General features: G+C 43.4%; 1 protein-coding gene across 3 annotated transcripts in view; it reads left to right on the top strand.

Annotated features, from left to right (window-relative positions):
* Positions 1 to 6,480, top strand: part of RCAN2 (regulator of calcineurin 2) — a 318,690-nt gene extending 312,210 nt beyond the window's left edge. For all 3 annotated transcript variants that reach the window (XM_077161973.1, XM_077161974.1, XM_077161975.1), the window contains one exon: positions 3,878 to 6,480. In XM_077161973.1, the coding sequence (XP_077018088.1) occupies positions 3,878 to 4,038 (161 nt within the window). In that variant the 3' untranslated portion in view covers positions 4,039 to 6,480. The remainder of the gene's footprint in view (positions 1 to 3,877) is intronic.
* Positions 6,481 to 12,951: the final 6,471 nt, after the last annotated feature.

The raw sequence follows: 12,951 nt of genomic DNA, 5'->3' as shown, positions 1-12,951 counted from the left end.
GACTTTTCATTTTGTTTCGTGGGGATAGATGGGAAATCACCAACCCCACCCCCACCCCAAATCACTTTCTTTTTTTGATGACTTTTGTTCCTGGCCTCCTTTCTGCTGGCAGGGGAAAGGGCACTTTGAGTGCAGGCTAGAGGAGTGAGTGGTGTCACCGGTGAAGCTTGCCTTGTTCTGTGAAAGGCCCATCCACTTTGCTGAGTCTCACTGCTGTCGGCAGGACCTCCCCCCACCTGGTACATCCCCAACCAAGGCCAGATGGTCCCCATGCAAAGCGATGGCACCAAAGTCAGCCCTCGTGGTGGAGGAATTAGCTGAAGCCCAAGGGAAAAGAGGCCACAAAAAGGAAAATTCAATCCAGCAAGACCAAAGCTATTTATTTTGTGGGCTCTCAGCAGCTGTTAAGCTTTGGATAGTAAAAAAGTTTCCAAAAATAGAACATGAAATGTCAGAGTTAATGGGATCACAGCCATACAATATCTCCACTACCATGAAATCTGACTTTATTAACTTGACATAAACATCACTTTGCATCCTGCAGACAGAGTATACTCGTCGGTTCACTCCTCCCCTTCCTGACTATTCCCCCCGCACACATATTTTGAGAGGAAAAGCAACTACTTTTGCTTTTGACGTGGTAAAGCCATTGCAAAAAGAGGTGTCTAAGGGAATATTCTTTATCCACGCTGGGGGCAAACCAAAGGTTTCATGAAAAGACGAGCTTCTTGCCAACTGGCCAGTCTTTTGGCCTGTATTCCGCCATGTCCACCATCTCAACCCTCAGTCCTGCCTTGGCCATGCTCAGCTGTTACTGCAGGTTCCTTCTATTGTCCCTCCACCTGAAGATAAGAGGCTGCCACCACCATGCCAGAGACCCGGGTTTGATTCCCGGAGCCTACCCATCCCCCCTCCCCCAAAAAAGAGGCTGCCACCAGTCTTGCACCTACAAACAGCAGAGCAAAGAATGGGACTGCAGTGGCTCTCTGTATTTCTTCAAAAGCACGTATTCTTCAAATGTGTGAGCTTAAAAAAAAATCCTGTATACAAAAAGAAAAATCTAACCTCATTTAATTACTCATAGATCATTTCTTTCTCTAGTAGACCACTTCCTTCTCTGCCTCTTACTTAATGGGGTCTTTCATTCAGAATCACAAAGAATCCATAGAAGAAAGACAAAAACTTCAACCATTGTCTGGATAGAATCAACTTAACCATTGTCTGCTGTGGAAATTGTAAGGAATTTGTGTGAATTAACCCCAAAGATTAAAACTTTGATGGCTGGGAGTGGCCATAGATTTAAACTGGGATTCCTTTACACACCTCACCTTCCCTCCCTCCGCTATCCCTATCTGCACAATTACTGTTTTCCACCGAAAGGCAGGACACTGAATGGAGGAAGGGAAGGGGCACACGACGTATGTTCCATCCATCTCCTGGGGTCTGCACCTCCTGCCTGTCACACAGAACCCTTAGCAGCGGCCCGGGATACCAAGGAGCACCTTGAGCTGTTTGGTAAAAATGTAGATTTCATTAAATCAGAATGTATGGGGTTGTAACCCCAAACTGGTCAACTCTGTTTTTAACAGGCTCCCCAGAAACTGTCAGGTGTTTGAGAACCCACGACTCAGAGATTCCACCAAAAAGTCTTCCCACCTCTTGCCCAGAGCCTTTTATATCACTTTCAGAAAAGGTCAGCTTCATTTAAGTTCCTCTCTCTAGCAATATTTGAAATATTTCCTTTACCCGGAGACTATTATTTTAAACAACAACAAAAATGGCAAAATAGGGAAAACCAAACCCATATAATTAAATGAACTCTGTGCAGCATCAATATGTACTGCATGTTACATAGTATATATAACCTCAGAGAGGATGCGATGGGGCTAGGAGAGGGCCAGCTCTCAATCCCTGCTCTCCAAGGGGGTAGAGCAATCCTTAGCTTGAGTAACGTAGGCAAGTGGCCGTTTCCTGATTCTGATCCATTTCCTGTTTCTGTAACTACCCTTGTCTGCGTCAAAACTGGTCCACATCAACATGCTTATATCAGGATTTAATACCCATTGACATAGTTTTTCCATCTGCCTACAATTTCACCAAATCCAGACTTTAAATTACAGATTCCAATACCCACAGTCTATGGCTCCGGCACGTTTGGTTTCCCTTTGCCTATGTGCAGGAAAATACTGAAGGTGTAACTCTCCTTGAGTTTTGTGAAACGTTTGCCGCCCTCACTCGGAAATGCCTTTACTCTACACAGCAAGATGCTGCAGGGGTTCAAATAAAGACCTCCATGAACTTAAGGGGAGAGAACCTTCTTAGCAGTGTGTGGCCGACAGTGTGTTTAAATCCTTTCTAACATTGAGACTTATTGCATTATCAGGGTTCCTCTTTCCCTAAAGTCATCACTTAGAAACTTAAAATTACCCTGCAAGATTTTGCTGTTTTCACCATTGATACTTACCCAAGATGTGTACAGGAGCACATGAGTGCCCTAAAAATGGAATTGGTAACACTTGCACTAGATATTTTTGCAAAGAAACATTTTCTACTAAAGATTAAGGATAACAGGTAAGACTGCTAGACTGAGTGGGGTAGGTTTTGATCCTGAAAAGAGGGCAGGATTTAGGCAACTCTCAAGGAGAGCTCAGTCTTCCAAATAAAAGTGGCAGGTTTGGCAGGTATAAACACATAGCTGTAATGATTAGAGGCCAACAGGTAAACTGGTTTGACTGAAGCAAACAGGGAATAGATAGAAGTAATGATGGGAAAGATTGGTGAGAGATCATGCGGTCTTCTGCACTCCTCTAAGAAATCTGGAGTTGACCTAGTGAGAACTGGGGACTTACTGAACAGGAGGTTGTCTGGGAAACATTGTTTTCAGATTTTTCTGTTGATTCATGAAGGGTGGTGAGTAAGGACTAGATATTGGGAAAAGCTTAAGATGAGTCTGCCAATAGACAGGTTGAAAAGTTATAAGCATGCTGACTGTGAAGGTCCCCTCTTGTCTTTTCGACCCAGGTCACTTACCGTCAACTCTGAGAAGCCTTTTGGAGTCACTCACTTCCTTCAATTTGTTGCTATACATATGTCACCATCCTAGCAGTCACCATGTTAAATTGTGACCCATTCTGTTTTACCTCCACTGGACTGTGCTCTCATTAATGACGCATGTATATGTTTTTATCATTCTTTGTAGCCTTAAGAAGGGCCAGACTGTGGAAGATGCCAGGAAGTACTCACTGAAGTAAAAAAAAAAAGACAGGCAGGAAGCCAGTCTGCTAAAGAATTTGACTATAAAATGAGCCAGTCTACAATGATAGACTGTTGGGGCTGGAAGGGACCCTGAGCATCAACTAACCCAGTTACCTAGTAACTGCAGCAAATCCTGGACAAGTGATCACCCCACCTTATTCCATCCTGGGGCAGCTCTTTCTGTTAGAAGTATGCAGCTGGAGGGGAACTTAGAAACTAGCTTGTCCAAAAGACAGAAGTGATTGGCTCACGGTTACTGAGCTAATTAGCTGCAATGCTGGGAAATGGAAGAGAAGCTAATAACTAACTGCTAGACCCACTGGCCTTGCCACCATCCTATGGAATGTAGATATTACCATTTTGCTGTGGACAGCTGAAGATGCTGAGGCTAAGAGGGCTTAAGTGGCTTGTTCAGGGTTGGACTTCAGTAAGTGGTAGAACCGGGAACCAATGACCGATCAATGTCTTCCCACTTTCTGTATACCCTGTGCCATCTCTGGAGAAGATCCCAGGTTTCCTGAGACATTGTAAAATGTTCTTCTCACTTCTCCGGGCAAATTTCACCAAAGAATCTGCTTTGAAATCCCTCCCCTCTTTTACCCCCATTGTTCTTGCTTTTCAGGAGAGAAGTATGAGCTCCATGCAGGGACTGAGTCCACCCCGAGTGTCGTCGTGCACGTGTGTGACAGTGACATAGAGGAAGAAGAGGATCCAAAGACTTCTGCAAAGCCAAAAATCATCCAGACCCGGCGCCCAGGCCTGCCGCCCTCCGTGTCCAACTGAGCTCACCACTCCGCCTAGATGATAATATCTGTCTCCTCTTTATCATGCTTTTTTTTTCTCCTGTTGTTTGTTTGTGGGGAAAATTTAAATTGCCTTTAAATTCCTGAGTGTTTGGTTGATTGAGATTCATTCCTTGTAATCAAGCCTCTCGGACAAAAGGGCTAGGAAAAGGTGATGTTTCCTGATCATATCACATCCCATCAAGTATAATTCATTATTTAGAAGGCTCTAGAAAAAAAGAAAGTAGCGTTTCTTATTAAGCAATCAGCACAGCTTATAACTTCATTCTCTCATGCTGATCCAAGCCAGACATATCCGTAACAAATAGCACCTGTGTCGTTTGCAAGCTGTTCCAGTCCCAGTCCTGAGGTGCGTGTGTTGTTTTTTTCCTGGCCACTTAAATAGGACCATGTGTAAACTTGACTTTGACTGCATGAGATTCCCCTATCTGGTCTCACTCAGTCCTCTGCATCCCGACATTCCCAGGACATGCATGAACACCAGCATTTATTTTCATGATTATATTCATGATTTGAGAGTACACAAAAACTCACAGATTTTCAGCATCCAGCCATGTCCTATCTAGATTAGTAAATTTTTCAGCATCATCCAGCTCAATAAGTCTGGGTAGATTCACTCTTTTGAGTCAGTACTTCATAGCTCTCTTAAAATTCCTGGAGGCAAAACTGAGCTTGGCCCCAAAGATATTCCTCAGTAGATTTTGAACACCACTTCCCTACTAGAACTTTCCCAGCCTCATTGGGAGGCTTGCCCAGGATAGAGACTGATTTCAGACAAACCTATTTATTACAGAAGTTTCATGGGGTCTGAACAATTGTTTTCTTCTCTTTGTATATTTGTACAAATGTTTCAGCTATGCTTTTAAAATCTGGGTGTTTTTTATTTAGTGATTGTTCAGCCATCAGCTGCTTAAGAACATACTGTGTGCATTGCTTATGAATGCATTCATATACTAATACAGATAATCTGATAATATTATACTCTGTTATGGATAATGCTGAATTCTGAAAGGGCGCAAAAACATCTCACGCCAATATAGCAATGGTTAGCCAACATCTTTGCTATCGAAACCATTTGTTTTTAAATAAAGTGAAGACACAAGTATCAGTTGTAGACGATTTGGATGGAGCTAAATCTCCACAATGTAGCAGCAGCTGAGCATATTAAAATGGGAAAGAATGACAAATGCATGTATGCTGACCTTATTCACGCCACGCCCACATACTCAAAAAAGTTGTTTTCATTACACATGCAATGATTTTTCTATTCCTCTAGCCCAAAGTGCATTACAGAAGATACACCTATAGAACCATTACCTTCTGCTATGTGTGTCAGGCCTCATTTACTCCTGTACATTAATGACCTCCTTTAGATGTACATGCGAATTATGGCAGAGTGGGGAAATACTTTCATTACCCAAGCCTCAGAAAAACACACGAGAACAATAGCACAGCCAACTGATAGAAGGATTGTTGTGGTTTTTGACTAGGGTGTATGTTAGTTTCAACAGAAACGTAAAACATAGGCTGATCACTCAGAAATTAAAGTCCGTTCTACTGTGAATATAGCAATATAGTACTGGACACAGTACAGGTGAAACTGAGGAGAGCACTGCTCGTCAAATCCTGAGTTTCAATAAGAAAAATGAAGACTCCTTTAAACCATAAAGCTCTGAGGAGTGTGTATAATAAGCAAATGCTTTGACTTTCCTTTGCTGTGGAGGTTTCTTTGTTTCTCATTGACACATTGAACAACTAAAGGTCTAATGGTGGGGAAATGGTGCCATCTCATGGACAAAGTGCTGCCCTCAGCTTTTCAGATGAACAGAGAAAGAACTACAGCAGTCAGCCATTTTGCTTTGACTCTGATCTATGGGTCGTTTGACTTTTTGAGCTACCCAGAATTTTCAGAATGTAAGTTCTTAAGAAATTTGGATGACAGGAAATGTCTGGAAGTGATTTTTTAAATTTTTTTTTAAACAGATGCATCCGACATTTCCAATCAGATTTAGTACATGTTGAAATGACCATTCTGTGCAGTCATAAAATGTAGTCAGTGGAGTGTATGATCGATGTGATTTGTCTTAGTGGAATTTATTGCAAAGTGTCGATGTTAATATGTCTCAGATCAGGTGATTCTTTCATTAGGTTGGGTTTCGGGAGGGGGCAGAGGGAACTTTCCCTGGAAAGCAGTAAGAAGTGGGAAGGACTCCTTGAAGTGTTTCAGTGGTACCTCCAAGCACTGTGAAAGTCACAACTGCCTCAGCATTTCCATGATGCACATTATGCAAACCTCTTTCGCACTATTTTAAGTTTGAAAAGTTTAAAAATGGAGGGAAAGGGGGAAATTTCCACCAACTGAATCATTTGTGCACGTGTATAGCTCAAAGAGCTTAGCCTTCAAATATATCTGGTGAATGACTCTTTGTCCATGTGGTGTGTCCTTTCTGTGTTGCCTAGCTGAATTGAATGTTTTGTCAGGAGTAACTGTGTGAGAGTACTAGCCAACCTAAAACATTTCCCATTAAGAAGTTGCCAACGTACTGGCTTAACCTATCTGGGCTCTTCCCAAAATGAGCACTGGGAGAAGCGGGCGGCACCTCATGAAGAAGGAGGGCTCTGAGCGAGGCCTGGAGGAATGAGTTGGAACTAGACAAGGAGAACGGGGAAAACTCCTTTTTCCATGCTGCAAACACCTTGGTCCTAAAAGCCATTTCAACTGTACAAAGTCCGTCTTTTAACATCTCCCCACCCAATTCCTTGGTTAAAAACACTACAAGAGACCTGATGTAGGCAATGATTTATTAAACCAAATGCAAAAAAGCTCTAGTATAAAATAAAAGATTGATAAATTAGATTTCATTGAAATTAAGAATTTCTGCTTATCAAATGGCACTCTTAAGAACATGAAAAGGCAGGCCCAAGACTGGGAGAAGGTATTTGTAGTAATCTAGCTGTTAAATAACCCATACCTGAAATGTAAAAAGAATTCTTATAAATAAATAAAAAGACAGACTGTCCTTTAAAACAATGCACAAAATACCTGCACAGGCACTTCACACACAAGGGCAATTCACACATACACACACATATCTGAAGATATTCAAATGGCCCATACACATTAAAAAACCACGTAACAGTATTTCTAATTAGAATAAGGCAAATTAAAAACCCAAAGAACCCTACCACCTACCCAGAGAATGGCTAAAATTACATTTGGGGAAATATTAAGTGTTGATAAGGATATGGGACAAGTGGAACTTTCTTACACTCCTGGTGGGAGGGTCTAGTGGTACAGCCACTTTGGAACACTGCACATACACTTATGTGTGTGAAATACCCTCTGGGCATACACCCAACAGAAATGAGTGCTCATTTCTATGCAAATACTTGTACAATAATGTCTCTAGCAGCGTTGCTCATGATAGTCATCAGCTGGTACAGCCCATATGTTCTTCAACTGCAGCATGGATAAATAAACTACCGTGTTTTCACTCAAAGGAATACTACAAAGCTGTACAAAACAAAAATTACTGATGCACATTACAACATGGATGGATCTCAGAATCTGACTTTTGAAGAAAAATAAAAGGCCAGACATGAAAGAATACATACTGTATGACCCCACTTAAGAAACAAAGAAACAGTCAGAACTGAGCTATATTAACCAATTATTGTAGTGTTACCTTTTGGAGAATACAGACAGGGAGAGAACACGAGGGAGCCCATCTGGGGTGCTGAAACATCCTACCTCTTGATCTGGTTGCTGCTTCCATGGATGTATCCATATGCAAAATTCATTGAAGATGTGTGCACTATATTATATGTAGGTTATAGCTCAGTTGAAACAAAACCATGAATTGAACAGTGAAGAAGGAGCCATTAGTTGTGCTGAAGAAGGGGATTCGAAAGGTGCTCATTCTAAAAACTCACCTCACACATCTTAGGTTGTAAGATATTTCTATATATACAAGCTCTTCGCTTAAAATCTGCAAATAAATATGTTTTAATAGCATGGACAGGGCTTAAGGGCTGAGTGAGGCACCGGTTATTCAATTGACAAACACTAAGATCTGGTCTATCACTGACACTAGGATTTCAGTGGTGCAGAAGCTATCCTCCCAGCCCTTTCAGGAAGTAGAGTACAGAGGAAGAAAGAGACACTAAACAAATAAGCAAGCACATAAATAATGACAAGTTCTGATGGGTGAATACAGTGAAGAAAACCCAGAAGACAGTGTGAGGATGGAGGATGAAAGTGGAGGGTCAGGGTCTGGAAAGGCTTCTCTGAAGAGGTGGCCTTCACGTTGGAGTGAAGAAGGACCCTCCAGGGAAGTGATGGGAGAGAGCGTTCCAGGCAGCAGGGGCTGTCCGTGGGTTTGGAGAGGCTTCGTCATGTTGGAGGAACTGCAGGGATGTGGCCAGTGAGGCTGAAGCATTGGGAATGAGGGAGAGAGAGTGGCACCAAATGAAGCTGCAAAAGTCGGGAGGGCCCAGGTTCTGTAGAACCTTGCAGGTCAGAGGGGAAGGCGCTTGAAATTCATTTTAAGTGCAATGAGAAGGATTGACAGCAGGAGAATTACAGGACTCAATACATCTTGTGAAACATCCCGACAAATTGAGGTCTCCAAAGACAAAACCAAAGCCCTAAATGTCAAGATACTCTAGTGGGGTGGGGGGTGGGGGGTGGCACAGCTCCTACTACCCACTTTAGCTTGAAGATAGATTTCGATAGTGTGGTGTAAATCACTGCGATCTTATCTACCAAATGAATTTGCAGCAAACAACATCGACATGCAGTGTCTTATCATGGTTCTAGAAAAGTTTTACATTTTCCCCCTTCCCCTCTCCAATTCATTTAGAAGGCCTTGGTGCAGGAAAGGGGGAACAGAGCAGGTGATAAAATATGATAAGTCAGTGATTCAGGAAAACATTCATTTTGCTACGGGTACAGAGTGTCCCTGCCAGAAGCCACCATGCAAAGCGTCATTGAACACTTGGCAGACGTTCCCCTTAAATTTATGCAATCCGAGAAAGGGAAAATTGCAAGCAAAAAAAGTTTTCTGTCAAATTCATTCATCTCTTCTTTTCAAAGATAGTCTGGGGAAATGTTATTGGAGTTGGTTCAGGAGCTTTTTATGTCTCTGAAAGGGAGCCATATCCAGTGTATGTGTGTGTTTGTGTGTGCGTGTTTGATATAGTTGGAAATAGGAAAACCAGGATAGCCTGATGAAAAATTGTGCATTGGAAGATTCCATGTACATCATCTCCTTGGCTCTTTTGCATTATTTTCCATTCTCACCTAGTAAATGAGTTTGAAAACTCTTAGGACTGGGCAAGACTGTGGGGCTTCCTTGAAGAGTTGCAATCATTAGTAAAAACTTCACTGTTCCCAAACCAGTCTTTGGATTTTCCTATGGGGTCATTTTGTTCTTAAAATAAGATCTATATTTGTCTCTACAATGTCGCAAAGAAAACCCCGTGCCAGCCCCCCTACTGTGCGGTAGAGGATGCTGTGGTATGACTCTCAGATCCCCCTTCAGCACCAAAGCCCTCAGCCCCCCAGGTGCTGGCAGCGTTGGTGCCTCAAGCCTCTCGGCTGAGTGAGGCATTGTCCTCAGCTGGAGACGTTCCTCTTTCAGCCCAAGTCCCTCCGCTCCACAGGGACGGCCCGCATCCAATGACCGGTCAGTGTGAGTGCGGCAAACCAGCCCTGGGAGCCCCTTGAAGCCTCAACCCAGCTGCAGAGCCACCTGTGGGGTCGGCCGAGGCCTCTATCTTGCCTGGGTCTTAGTTCAACCCTTCCCTCCACCTAAACCTATTGCCTCCAATTCCACACAGATGCGGCCCTAAGGGCTTTCAATTAACTCCCTCTCAGGACTGTGCCCCTGAGCAACTTACCTAGCATTATGTCCTCCATAGCCTTCTCTCCACCACCTTGAGCTCTAGGGACTTTTACAGCTCTTTTCCATCGGATCCCATTGCTTTTCCGTTCCAAATATGGAGCAGTTATGCTAGAGATTAGTAGCTTTTCCAAAAGTAACACAGCAAAGTGTGATTCCATGCTTTCTTTGTATTATAAGGTCGAATTCGGGGAAGGGAAGAGGGGGGGCAGGCAAGGATGAGGTTTGAAGGACTGGTAACTTGACGAAAAGTTCCATCATAGAGAAAGGAGGACTTCTGCCAAAACCCCTGTGGCATGAAAAGGAGGGTGGGAACTTGTTCCGCTGTTGTCAGGGGGCCCTTATGTAAAACACAAAGGGATCTGTGGCAGGGAGGGCAGCATCCAAATGCTGGTCTATGTGCCACTGTGAGGCCTGTCAACCTTGTCTACTAGAAAAGGACAAGGGTGAGAGCTTGTGGGAGGGTTATATGACTTGACAGGTTACTAAAGTTTCTACACTTCAGTTTCCTCTCCTGTAAAAGGGATATAAAAAACCATCTTGCAGCCTTTTCCTGAGGACTAAATGAGTTAATACTATTAACAGTAGCAGTTAGTTTAGGACGGCAAATTAATGACTCAGTTCACAAGTTTTTGCCTCCAGGTAACCTGGCTTTAAATCCCAGCTCTGCCTGTTACTAAATTCCTGGCCTTGGGCAAGTTTCTTAATCTCTCTAAATCTCAGTTTGCACATCTACCGAATGGGATGATAACAGTAGCTTTCTCATAGCGTTAGGCAGGACGAAATGAGAAATCACACCCGAAGCTGGGCGCACTGGGAGTCCTCAACAAGTGCTTTTTCTGCAGCAGGCCCTGTGCGAGCCCCTGGCAGTCTCACATAACCTTCATGATGGCACTTTCGTAATGAATCCTCATCAGTTCATGAGTGCTTACTCTGTAGCACGTAAACCTCTGAGTTCTTTGCATTCTAAGGCATTTTACACATGGGGCAACTAAGGCTCAGAAGACTTAAGTCCTTGTTACTCAAAGTGTGTTCCATGCCCTGCTAGCAAGGGTCTCTGCATCCCCTGGTTGCTGGTTAGTTTCTGAATCTCAGGCCCCACACCTGACATTTGGCATGAGAATCTTTTTTTAATAAGACCCCTCTCTGCCTGCCCCAGTGACTCCTGTGTTCTTCAAATTCTGAGACGCAGTGGGGGGCAAGGGCCAAATCACACCTCTAGCAGGCCTGTGATTACAGAGCACATACTTTTAACTGCCTCTATGCATACACTGCCTATCAAAGAAAGTGCTCCAAGTATATTATTTTCCTCCCTCCAGTAATCATTAGTGTGACCAAGCTGCCTTCTCAGCACCTACCCATAGTCCCTCCTTCACCATTTTGCTTGCCTCATCCTTTTGACTAAAATTCTCAGGTATTGCTGCCGCACTCTGGGTGCAGACGAAGCTCTGCCCACAGCCCATCCAATGATTGCCTGTAGCACTGCTTCTGGCTCAGCTACCCCATGATTTTCAGAAAGCCATTCACCCCGGAGCACATCACTGTTCTGAGAACCAACGAGTTCCAGCGCTACATGGGAGGACAGGACGATCTCACGCAGGCGTGTAGAATAAGTGAACGCCAAGAAAACCGTAGTGCTGAGTCAGATAATATCCCCAGATATTTTATTCCACAGATGTCAAGCTGGGAAGATGGGAAAACATGTTAGGATTCTGTTCCCACATCAGTGAACTTGGTGGTAGAGAAACATAAGAATCCCAAAATGGAGAGCTTAACTGGTTACAGTCCTTTGGGCAGTAGCTGCAGAAGCCCACTTCCAGAAGATTCTAAAGGCTTGAAATGTAGAACAGAGGAAGAGCTACAAACAGTAACCAGCTTTTCCCTAGACCTTCAATGAATGGATGTCATTTAGATACAGTCTACCCCATTTCAATGACTTTGCTATACTTAGTAGAGGAGAGATTAATGTTGTAATGATTAACTAAAGTGTTATATTTATATTAGCTTTGCAAAATTGAAGAGGAGAAAAACCTTCAACAGAGGAAAATATCAAATAAGTATCTTTATGTGACAGAGGTTTATAAGGTTTGGAAATGCCCGGGCTTCAGTGCACAATTATAAGCACAAGCAGAGGACCTGGCCAATCCTCAGCTTACCCTGCCTGGCAGGTGATTCCACCTCTCAGGGTCAGCAACCGTGTCACCTACTTTGTCATACTCTGGGGGGGAAGTCATAAATACTTGAAAATTTCTGAAATCAGAACTTGATGCTGAACTTTCCAGGTGATGGATGATCTCCTTTTGCTTTTGGATAAAACATCTTTGTTTAAGGACATAACCAAACCCTCTCACACCCTGATTTTCCCCATATTTGGGAGGCCTTTATCCCTCTTTTTGGTGTCAGTCTGACTCCCTGCTTCTTTTGGGGCCAATCTCCTTTATCTGTATTTTACATAGACTTCATGGAACTTAAATCTGGCTTTGCCAAATTATGATTGGAAGAACCTGGCAAGTTGTTTAAACTTTGAAGGTCATTTTGTTTCCTCATCTAAAGTTGGGAGTGTGGATTGTATTTATACAAAATATTGCTGTGTATGAAGTGCCTGACATATCATTTGCCGCACACTTTGTGTCTTCACCATTCATGTTGTTTTTGAACATCCCTCCTCCAGCGGCATCCGGACTCCCCCTATGGAACCTCCCCCTCCTGCTCTCAGTCCTGGCAGTCAGAAGAGATCTTCCAGGTCACCTCAGGACGTACAGGACCAGGTTCCAGGGCATCCCCGGGTCTAGCCAATTCTCCTGTTACAATGAACGGTTTGGGATGGTCACATAATCCAAGGTCGGGGAATCAGAGCAAGTACTGGGGGTTTTACTGATACTAACAGGAAGGAGAATACATGTGTTTCTTAGATTACTAAACTGAATGATTTGAAGTGCCAGGGGCTGCCATGCGGAAAGTCCCTCTGTGAGAAGAAAGGCCAACCAGAG

The sequence above is a fragment of the Tamandua tetradactyla genome, chromosome 5, assembly GCF_023851605.1.
Source record: "Tamandua tetradactyla isolate mTamTet1 chromosome 5, mTamTet1.pri, whole genome shotgun sequence".
Lineage (NCBI taxonomy): Eukaryota > Metazoa > Chordata > Mammalia > Pilosa > Myrmecophagidae > Tamandua > Tamandua tetradactyla.
This window is presented reverse-complemented; position numbering and strand designations above follow the sequence as displayed.